Source organism: Esox lucius, chromosome 8 (assembly GCF_011004845.1).
Source record: "Esox lucius isolate fEsoLuc1 chromosome 8, fEsoLuc1.pri, whole genome shotgun sequence".
Lineage (NCBI taxonomy): Eukaryota > Metazoa > Chordata > Actinopteri > Esociformes > Esocidae > Esox > Esox lucius.
Genome location: NC_047576.1, coordinates 12,750,553 through 12,762,351, shown reverse-complemented (window position 1 = coordinate 12,762,351; position 11,799 = coordinate 12,750,553). Strand labels below are relative to the sequence as shown.

Genomic DNA, 11,799 nt, shown 5'->3' with positions numbered 1-11,799 from the left:
ATCTGTTTGTCAGTTTTTCCTGTCCACCCCCTTCTAGCCTGCTGGCCAATCCCTTGTGTTCTGTATCTCCCTCAAACATGTTCTGTGTGGTGGTGGCTTACCCATGTCTTCGTCTGGGAGACATGTGTGAGCATAGGTTTGAGAATATACTGGTACCTGGCTTATCCCCTTCCCTGACACCTTAAAAAAGGTTTCTCTCTTTCTAGCCCCAAAGAAATGACTGGTTTTTGGCCACTTGTTGGAAATGTGGCACTGTCAGACAAGAGTGGTCCCAGAATGCTGTGCACTGCCATGTATGTGCCGATACTTGCCCCATGTCACTTTCAAACTTGGAATTTCATGGCTAGGTATGACAGTGATTCTACTTATAGAGCCTGCGCATATAAAACAACACATCCAAAATGGAAGGTTTAAAAAAGTGTTGCATCTTACTGTGATTTGAAATGCGAAAAGTTCCTCACATGAAGTCCACTTGAACTCTTAAAAAAGTAAATATGATTGTCGTAATGGGTTGACATAATATGTATTTGTCCACTGGTGTACACACGGCGCTGTCAACACTTTGGATCGCTTAATTATAAGAGATTGCATTTGAGGGTTAAAACGGGGAAAATACAGTGCAAATCAAAAGCCTGCTGTTTTGCATGCATTGACTCTGTTAATTATCCAGCATGAACAGTTAGCCCACATTTCTTCACAACTGGATTTATCTTGTCAATTCTGACAAATTGAGTCAGTTTCTGTTTTGGGTGGTTTGTTACTCCATCTAGTGACTTATCATAGAAACAAGTTTAGCATTTTTTGTTATGGATTGTACTGTGGTGGTGTGGAAGGCACGTTATTGCAGTGCCCTCTGCTGGATGCCTAATAAGAGTATTCACATATAGAATAGTTACTACAAGATTTCCTGAGACAGGTCTAGCCTAGTCTGTTCCCCTTTTAAATAAGAAAATGCAATCAGACTGTGCATGAAGAGCATGCTTCAAAGGCCCATTAGTTGCTCATTGCTTTATTATACTTGCTTAGTTTTTTTAGCACAATATACATTCAGTTTAGTTACAGTTGTAATTGCATGTTAAACTATTTATTGCTGTACCATCGGGCGGAAACTGTATTTTATTTTGAATGATGTTGATCTCACACTTATGCATGGGTGTGAAGGGCCTCAGTCCAAAATTAGATGGACACAAAATGAATTCTGGCTTAAAGCAACATGTACATGCTGTCATATCTGAGCATTAATGGCTTCACACCCCAAAAATAGCATGACACTACCTTCTTTTACCAGGTCTGCAAGCTAACATGAAATCGTGTTTACATAGAGCTGGTGTAAATGTCTTTATCAGATGTATTTGTTATTTAAGAGTTAGATTATGCAGTTAGACGTGACTGTATTTTTTGTTCAAGAATATATTAATATAATATATATATAATATAACTCCAACACAGACAACCAGGACAGGTAAAGTTCTGCTCAAAAGTTTGCATACCCTTAGAGAATGGATAATATACACTCACCTAAAGGATTATTAGGAACACCTGTTCAATTTCTCATTAATGCAATTATCTAATCAACCAATCACATGGCAGTTGCTTCAATGCATTTAGGGGTGTGGTCCTGGTCAAGACAATCTCCTGAACTCCAAACTGAATGTCAGAATGGGAAAGAAAGGTGATTTAAGCAATTTTGAGCATGGCATGGTTGTTGGTGCCAGACGGGCTGGTCTGAGTCTTTCACAATCTGCTCAGTTACTGGGATTTTCATGCACAACCATTTCTAGGGTTTACAAAGAATGGTGTGAAAAGGGAAAAACATCCAGTATGCGGCAGTCCTGTGGGCAAAAATGCCTTGTTGATGCTAGAGGTCAGAGGAGAATGGGCCGACTGATTCAAGCTGATAGAAGAGCAACTTTGACTGAAATAACCACTTGTTACAACCGAGTTATGCAGCAAAGCATTTGTGAAGCCACAACACGCACAACCTTTAGGCGGATGAGCTACAACAGCAGAAGACCCCACCGGGTACCACTCCTCTCCACTACAAATTGGAAAAAGAGGCTACAATTAGCACGAGCTCACCAAAATTGGACAGTTGAAGACTGGAAGAATGTTGCCTGGTCTGATGAGTCTCGATTTCTGTTGAGACATTCAGATGGTGGAGTCAGAATGTGGCGTAAACAGAATGAGAACATGGATCCATCATGCCTTGTTACCATTGTGCAGGCTGGTGGTGGTGGTGTAATGGTGTGGGGGATGTTTTCTTGGCACACTTTAAGCCCCTTAGTGCCAATTGGGCATCGTTTAAATGCCACAGCCTATCTGAGCATTGTTTCTGACCATGTCCATCCCTTTTTGACCACCATGTACCCATCCTCTGATGGCTACTTCCAGCAGGATAATGCACCATGTCACAAAGCTCGAATCATTTCAAAATGGTTTCTTGAACATGACAATGAGTTCACTGTACTGAAATGGCCCCCACAGTCACCAGATCTCAACCCAATAGAGCATCTTTGGGATGTGGTGGAACGGGAGCTTCGTGCCCTGGATGTGCATCCCACAAATCTCCATTAACTGCAAGATGCTATCCTATCAATATGGGCCAACATTTCTAAAGAATACTTTGTTGAATCAATGCCACGTAGAATTAAGGCAGTTCTGAAGGCGAAAGGGGGTCAAACACAGTATTAATATGGTATTCCTAATAATCCTTTAGGTGAGTGTATGTACCATTTGTAAAGAAAACATGAGTGATCAGGTAAAACACATGTCTTTTATTTCAATTGTAGGTCATAACAGAATGGCACAATCATAAAACAAAACATGGCAACCAAGAAAAAAATGAACTGACTCCTGTTCAAAAGTCTGCATACCCTTAGTTCTTAATACTATGCATTGCCCCCTTTAGCATCAATGACAGGGTGCAGTCTTTCGAAATAGTTGTCTATGAGGCTCCGAATTCTTGTAGGTGGTATAGCTGCCCATTCATCTTGGCAAAATGCCTCCAGGTCATGCAAAGTCTTTGCTCGTCTTGCATGAACCGCACATTTGAGATCTACCCAGAGTGGCTTGATTATATTAATGTCAGGAGACTGTGATGGCCACTCCAGAACCTTCTTTTGATATCCTTTTCCATCTTTATAGAGTTCCATTACCTTGTAACGTAGGTCTTTTTGACTGTTATTTTCTGCTCCTCATGGCTCAGTATCTAGCCTGCTCAGTGCATCCACGTGAGAGCTAACAAACTCACAGACTATTTTTACACAGACACTAATTGCAATTTAAAAAGCCACAGGTGTGGGAAATTCACCTTCAATTTCCTTATTCACCTGTGTGTGTCACCTTGTGTGTCTGTAACAAGGCCAGGGGTGACTGTCCATTAGGGACAGGTGGGGCACAGCCCCACCAAATTATGTAATTTTTATTTCTCGAAGATTACTTCCTAAAATGTATTATCTATGAATATAGCTTCTTCCTAAACTGCATATCATTTGTGTTAGGATTTTATTTCATGTTCATTGGTCCCTGCCTTGCTGCTTCAGACTGCGTTATGCCAATTCGAGTTCGCAGTAGTAGGCCATATGCTCAGAATGTTAGTGTGATCAATGTAGATCACACAAATATGATGTAAAGTGGGGCTGACAGCTGGTAGCCCCACTACAGCATAATTTTGTATTTCAGACCTGATTGGCTCTCTCCCAACATTAGTCGGAAGAAGAGAGAGGAGGGTAGATTGTCTTAGCTAGCTTGTTAGCTTCACAAACGCCAGATAACTTGAGAAAATGAATAAAGTGGATTTCATACTCGAGCACCGGTTTTAAACCCTTAATTTGGAGAGGAAACTTGAACATCAGCCACGGGATATTGTCATCACTCAAACTGCTGGTAAAAGTAACCGCAGGTTTAACGTGGAGTGGTTTTGGACAGGTATATTCTCAGTCGGATCATGAGGTATTAAACTGTGTGGAAAATGTGAAACCGCACTGCGGGGGCATGACAAGTCGGTGGATTCCCTGAATCCTGGAATATTCAGATGTATTTTCAAGACTATGTGTGAGGGCTATTCGAGACTTCAGAGGCACTATGACGCTCAGCCCATTTTCAAAGGGACATCTAGCACTGTACAAAATTAACTGTTAGACTGTATGTGTGAAGTGTACAGGGAGGAGATAGCCACGCAAGTGGACGAGACATCATTTGTTGCCATACAGGCAGATGAGACAACTGATGTCTCCTGTAAATCACAAATGGTGGTTGCGGGAATTGCTGAGGCAACACAGAGACGCATTCCAAGGCCTCCCGCTGTACAATGGAACTTTAAAAGTTGAACTGTCAATGCAGTTTGGGAAAACCGTGCTGCGCTGCTCCTGTGTATGGAAGACATACGCACACAACCAGGATGGGATGAGGCCACCATAAGTGAGGCATACGGCCTGTCAAAAAAACCTCCCGAACTGAGCCTTTCTGCAGTTGCTGGATTTATTTTTCTTCCTTATGCCAGAAGTTTATGTTTTATACAAAACTCTGCAAAAACAGAGCTCTGATGCATCTGGGATTAGCAGTGCGCTCACCTGTTTCATAGAGAATATTCAGAAAATGTGGAAGCAAACTGATGAATGGGGACTGCCACCGTTCACGATGGAACAGACGAGCCAGGCCGACGAGTAACCAACCCAGCGCCGGTGATGAAGGAGGCATGTGACACAGTCATTTCCCAGGTGGAGCAGAGATTTTCACAAAGTGACCACCTGATCGCTGCCAAGCTGGTTGACAGCTCGCTCTTCCCACAATTTGTCCTGTCACACCCTATATCTGAGCTTGACTGTGCAGTGAAACTATGGCCCCTAGGAAACAAGGGAAAAGTTTGAGTCTGAGCTGACCACTCTGTACCGCCACACTGAGCTTCACACTGGTAAGACGGCCCTGTCTCTGTTAAGATCCATCCATGAGAACAACCTAGAGGAGGCTTTTGCTGAGACCGTCACTCTGCTGAAAATTATCATAACAACACCTATGACGACATCCAAGTCAGAGAGGAATTTTCCACCTTGAAGAGGGTAAAAACCTTCACTCGCAATACCATAGGACACCCGCGACTCAATGCATTGGCCATGTTGTTCATCGAAAGCCAGGTGATTTAGCAGCTATATGACTTCATTCCCAAAGTCGTCAAAAGGTTTGCCCAGAGGAAGAACCGCTGTGACACCTTTCTCTTCAAGTGAGGCCTTGGTGAGTGAAAGTATATTTTATCATCCTGCCTTTGTGGTGCTAGTCTGTGCATTGGTCATATTTTTGTGCTGGATCGATTGATATAGATGGTGATGAGTGTCAGTATGTCCATGCCTATCTATTTAAGTTGTTGTCATAGAATGGATCTGTATCCCTAAAATGTTGTCTTTCCGCTTCATTGTGTAATTCAGTGGTGTTGAGCTCATTGCTGTTCGCGTATGGCCCTGTAGGCACATTGGTTCTGAGCTTGGTTGCATTCCTAATTTAGGTTTGTAAATGTGATAGTGGTAATTTTACATGTTTGTGAGAGTGAAGGAGAGCAATTATACAAGAAGGTCTCTCTCTCTCTCTCTCTCCAGTATGTGTATTGCAACACCTGGTAGAGATAGCCGCTCTGTCGTTAAAAGTGTTTTGTGGAGCCACGCTGTTTGTTGATGTGTTAAATAAGCACATCAGTAGCAAGAGGGTGTTTTGTAGCTTTATTGGTATGTATCCTATATTTTGAAATGTTTGTGCCCCACCATTTTATTACATATAAAAACTCCAATGAACAAGGCCAAACATTCAAGGGTACTTTTGATCATGGCCATTTGGGTGATTTCTGTTATCATTATGATTTAAAAAGGAGCCAAACAACTATGTGAAAATAAATGGTTCATATGATCACTATCCTTAAATAAAATAGTTTTTTTTTTTTTTTTTATGATCAGTCATTTCAAAATCAATGCCAAAATTTCACAATTTCTGCCAGGGTATGCAAACTTATAAGCCCTATAACTATAAATATAAGTATAACTATAAATCCTCACAGGTAATTTTTATTACAAAGTTAGTTTCAATAATAACACTATAAGATTCATAAAATACATTCAATTTTCTTCCCACCCACAGCAACACTCAAATCTCCCCGGTCTATACCGGGCACAGAAGAGGTCTTCCATTAATGGGCTTCCTCCCCCTCTACAATGTCACAATATCACTCCAAACTAAACCATTTCTTAATGACATCGCAAATAATCAAAGGCAAAACACTGCAAAGGGTTAAGTATAAAACTACAAATAGTTTGGTGTTAAATACTACCACTGTCCTAAGGTGAAACACAATGGGGAACCAACGTTTGGCACTGCCCTACTCCACCCACCCCCTCTAAAGGGAGATTCTGTGGGGTAATTTACAGAAAGAGTAAAAGACAGACAAGACCATATAAAACAAGAAAGAAAGGGATGGGGATATGTTCTCAGACTCCCGTCTCCCGGGAACCCTATCCCCAAAATAATAAAACCCAAAATGTTATATATACAAGTAAATAATATTTTCTCAGCTCAGAAGGCACTCAGGCGTTTCCACAGCTTCCGATATCCGGAGGGCACCCCTCCAACCGGACGGCGACCATCACCAACAGCCACGCCACCAGACAATGTGAGTCCAAGAAAGACAGTTGTACAAAGCCGGATCGTCCCTAGATGCACGTTGTATATTCTCATCCGCAGTCCCTGGTCTGGCACACTCCTTGAAGTCAGCCACATCTTTGTCTCCTTATCGTCTGCCCGGGATACCGTCACTTGTATCGTGGACAGCGACTCAGAACAATATGCATTTATTAATAAACACAAAGCTTAAGGAACAACTCTCCGTATCTGATGTCAAGGGGAAAAACAGAAAAAAATATGTCTGTACTTATTTCATAGATTTTGTATTCACATTTAAGAATACATGTTTGCTATATTCATATGTCAATAAAGTATTTTTCCTGAATACTCGACAAATCCTAACAGGTGTTTCCAGGTGAATTTTGGCAAACTTGCCATCAATGCAGAATGTCACTCGACCACCCCTGAGCTGCAACTAAGGCACAGCTCTACATCATGATAGCTTAAAAGCAAAAAAAGGTAAGCATTTTGAATGGCCTATGTAATGTTCAAATGTACTGTAAACCAAATTGATATGCTGTGGTAGGACTTTCCAAAAAATATGTGTTGCTGGGTCCGCAGGTGTATGTGGAAGAGTGGGCCAAAATTCTACTGCTATTCGAACAGGCCCATATATATTCCAATGGCACGTTGTGTTTGTTAATACAAGTTTATAATTTTAAATTGAGAAACTGAAAAGACACTGAAGATCTCGTTCAACACTGTGTACTACTCCCTTCACAGCCAAGCACAAACTGTCTCTAACCAGATTAGAAAGAGGAGTGGAAGACCCTGGTGCACAACTGAGCAAGAGAGAGTATCTAGTTTGAAAATGTCTGGTGCACAAATTGACATTAGAGTGTCTAGTTTGAGAAACAGACACGTCAAAGGTTCTCCACTGGCAGTTTCATTAATTTAAATAGTACCCATAAAACACCTGTCTCAACATCAACAGTGAATAGGCGACTCTGGGAGGCTGGCCTACTAGGCATAGTGGCAAAGAAAAAGCCATATCATAGACTTGCCAATAAAAAGACAAGATTAAGATGGGCAAGAGAACACAGACACCGGACAGGGGAAGATTGGAATGGTCTGGTGATGGTCTGGTGCTTTGGTGGTGATAAAGTGGGAGATTTGTAAAGGGTAAAAGGGATCTTGAAGAAGGAAGGCTATCACTCCATTCTGTAACACCCTGTGGACGGCACTTGATTGGTGCTAATTTCCTCCTACAACAGGACAAAGACCCAAAGCACAGCTCCAAACTATGCAAAAACTATTTAGGGAAGGAGCAGTCAGCTGGTTTTCTGGCTGTAATGGAGTGGCCATCACTGTCACCGAAGTTGCTGTGGGAGCAGCTTGACCATATAATGACGCACTTCAGGAAGCATGGGGTGAAATCGCTTCAGATTACCTCAACAAACTGACAGCTAGAATGCCAAAGTTCTGCAAGACTGTAACTGCATTAAGTGGAGGATTCTTTGAGGGAAGCAAAGTTTGAAGGACACAATTATCATTTCAATAAGAAAATCCTTATTTCTAACCTTGTGTGACTGTATTTCCTATTTATTTTGCTACATTTCCTATTCAAACTAATTATTTTGTATGTTTAGTTAGTTCTGTATGTTTTCATGGAAAAAAAAGAAATTTCTAAGTGACCCCAAACTTTTAAACGATAGTGTACATAAAAATAGAAGCTGACATTTTTTTGAAAATAAAAATGACCTTTAATTTAAAAAAAAATTATAAAACTGATTTGTAAAAGCATACAAGGCAAAATACATAAAATTCTGAAGGTATTGAATTGTCTTACCTATATCTGAAAAGTATTCAAATAAATGTGGTTTATAAACCGTAGTGGTCACTTCTACAACATAATTGGGGGAAAGTATTTGCATGGGCATGTTTACTGTAGCCTAAATAGCTAGAAATTGAACATTGGCCTGTGTTTCCACAATTATGATAATATAATGATAAGAAGGAAACACACAGTGTAATTGAAAAACACTTTCCACCATAATGTATTTAATAAAATTATAATTGTCTGCAGTGTGCAGTAGTTGCATAAAGGGAATTCACAGTGCGGGAATAAAGGGGATTACCACCCACCGACCAGAAAGAGCAGTCAGCTTTTTTGCTTCTCATACCGCAAAGAAACCACAAGATTCATTTGAATGGTACATATATGATTTATGCCTGCTTGTTCAAACAAATAGCAATAGCATTTTTTATCTATAATTGCAGAGTGTGTTTTAGAAGGTTTATTTTCTTGTTTTAAATATTCTTGACATTAGGCTAATAGAGAAAAGTGCTTAAATTGAGTTGTATGTAAATTATTTTAACATTTCTGGATTGGCTTTGAAGACTCTTTCTTAATTTAAAATATAATTTGTGCTCTTATGTGTTTGTTCAGTAATAAATGTAATTAAAAGGACATTTTATCTGGCTATTCTACCTAAAAGAATGTTATCTTCACTGTGCAAATTGGCAAAGCAAAATAATTTGTGTGTCATACCTTGAGGAACATTTAGATACGTTATACGGCCAAATAAGAATCCTGTTTTTGTAAACTTTTGTTCTAATAGCAAATTTTTTACTTGTGTACATTAAAATTTTGTTGTGTAGGCCAATAATATGAAATAAATATTTATACTATAATTGTTTAATGAAAAGGAAAAATTATATTTTCTTGCTTTAGGGTACACAAGAGGTCTTATTTATTCAAATCACTAATTTAACTAAATTGGAGTTCAATATATTATGTTATTTGTTATATGACTTTGTTATATGGATGCATTTGAGTTGTTAATAACAATAAAAAAAACAATTGGAAAAATTGTGATTTTTCATTACTGTTGTAATTTTCAATTAATTCAGGCATAGCAAAACAAATACAAGTCATCTTATTCAACATCTACCATTCTGACATTCCTTCATTCAATTCCTAGTTATTTCATAAAATGTAATTCATATACATGAAATATTTATAAACAATATCTTAAAACCATGATTCACAATTGTTAATTTAAATACCGTGTCCAAATGTTATCTACCATGATCTACTGTAACATTTGACAAATGCCTTTACAGTATTTCTTCTTCACAATGATGCTTTTTAGCTGCTGTCTCGACTGAGGTACCTCCTGAGCTGTCCCAGCCTGTTGAATCTGTCCCTGTAGTCCCTGTGTATATCTAGGGGCTGGTGCTCCCTCGCACTATCCTCCAGTGGCAGGTAGAGAGGCCGGCTGGGGTACAGGGCTGCCTGGGGGAGGTGGGGTGAACTGCAGGGCAGCAGGCGGTTGGTATGAGCCTGCATGGGATTCAGACTGGGGAGCAGCCAACTTTGGGGTGGGCATGAGGATGTGGGAAGAATGGGAGAAGAGGGGAGAGTGTGAAAAGCTGTCAGAAAGGCTCTGTTTGAGGCAGGAGCTGCTTCCAGGCCGCTAGGAAGATCATGACTGGATGAGACCTGGTGAGCAAATTCCTCCTGTTCAACTGACCCAGAGCTTTCTGAAGCACAGGCTGTTCTCTGGGAGTTGCAGGAGGGAGGAACATAGTGAGAAAGACCTGAATTCCAAAAATTCTGAGGACTACATTGATCGACACCCAGAATACCAACGCTGGTTTTGGATGTAGGCTGCACCCTGGTTCTAAGGTACAGACCCTCCAAATGATGCTGGTCCCCCAGGAGGGAGATGGGGTGGCCTCCAACCCCTGGGTGAAATAGGGTGGGTTTTATTGGATAGTGCAGTGGAGCCGGGCCATGGAAAGGCCGGGTGGCTTGGCCTGCCTCTTTCCCTAGGCCGATGTGATACTGTAGGCTGAGCACCTCAGCCCTCAGCATGGTATTCTCTTCACTGATGGCCAGCAGCTGGCTCTCCAGCATCAGATCATTTACCCTCCTTTTCTCTCGTGAGCGTTTGGCCGCCTCGTTGTTCTTGCGACGCTTATCCCAGTAGTTGGCGTCTTTCTTTTCAACGGGTGTCATCTCCCTTTTGCGCCGGGTTTTCAGCGACATGTAGTTCGGGCAGGTCCGGAGCTTCAATATTCTATTGGCTAGAAGGCATGACCGAGCCACAGGGAAGATGAGGCCACGATCTAACGCCTCCTCTTCTCCACCATTGCTCTCCAGCAAGGAGGAGGCGGAGGACCGGCACATATCGTCTGGGGTGCCATGGCTACTCTGCGGGGCCGACATGTCAGTCATGAGGCTCTGACAGGACACAGATATAGGTCTGTAGTCAAATAGTTTTTTAAGAAAGGATTCCAACATTGTTTATTACAATGGATGGCAATGCATCGTGGATGTGCAGCTTAAATAAAATGTTAGGATAATTACATAGACAATAATTGGCTTATAATAAAATTAACCAAGACCAGTTATCAGAGGCTAACCTTTAACATCAGAGGATGTTAAAAGTGGTCTAATTTGCCAGTGTTTAAAAATAACGTTGTGGTAAGCTTTATAGTGACCATGTGAAACATACCTAAACATACCTAAAAAAATAAAAGTACATTTAGCATTTTATTAATTCTTCTGACACATTTTGTCATTAAAAATAAATTATGTTTAGTAATTTTTTTATAATGTACAGAAGTAGACACTAGCTGTAGAAAGCCTACCTTTTTGTTGGTGTTTCCGATGTGAAGTGTTATAGTGATAATGAGATGAAGCACATTTGGCACTCAGTGAAAGCTTTCATGCTTTGGTCTTGTGTCTTGTGTGCACGTGTGTAGTGGTTTTTATTTCTGTGCACGCGCATCTGTATGCTTAAGAGAAACGAACAGCGGTTATTATTGGTGGCATGCCTAGTTTTTGCAGGAGTTAAGAAAGTAGAAATAAAGGGCCAGGTTGTTTAAAATGTGTCAAGAAATGAATTGCCTGTCCTATGTCTGTAGTGTAGCCTTTCCAATCAGAGTTTTCTTCATATGGGCTAGTGTTTGTCTACAGTACATCGTGCATGTTTTGATGGCCAAGGTGATGGCCATGTGGTAAGAGGGGGTTGTCCTGGCAGCAACTAGGGGACGGTCATGTCAGGAAAGGTAGTGCTGTGGTAAACAGGTTGCATGAAAATTGCAGTGAGTCACCCACAGGTCTTCTATAGTTGTGTACTGCAAAATCTCAACAATCTGTCAGTCTCTCTAATGATGACTCACAAGGGC

The 11,799-nt window shown here is 40.8% G+C and overlaps 1 protein-coding gene across 1 annotated transcript; it reads right to left on the bottom strand.

The window, feature by feature from the left end:
- Positions 1-9,722: 9,722 nt before the first annotated feature.
- Positions 9,723-11,518, bottom strand: si:dkey-172o19.2. Its single transcript, XM_034293942.1, has 2 exons — positions 11,260-11,518; positions 9,723-10,849 (listed from the first exon to the last, which is right to left on the bottom strand). The coding sequence occupies exon 2, from the start codon at positions 10,841-10,843 to the stop codon at positions 9,752-9,754; it is 1,092 nt and encodes a 363-aa protein (XP_034149833.1). The 5' UTR covers positions 10,844-10,849; positions 11,260-11,518; the 3' UTR covers positions 9,723-9,751.
- Positions 11,519-11,799: the final 281 nt, after the last annotated feature.

Coding starts and splice junctions, on each gene's coding strand:
- si:dkey-172o19.2 (XM_034293942.1), bottom strand. CDS start 10,843: ATGACTGACATGTCGGCCCCGCAGAGTAGCCATGGCACCCCAGACGAT.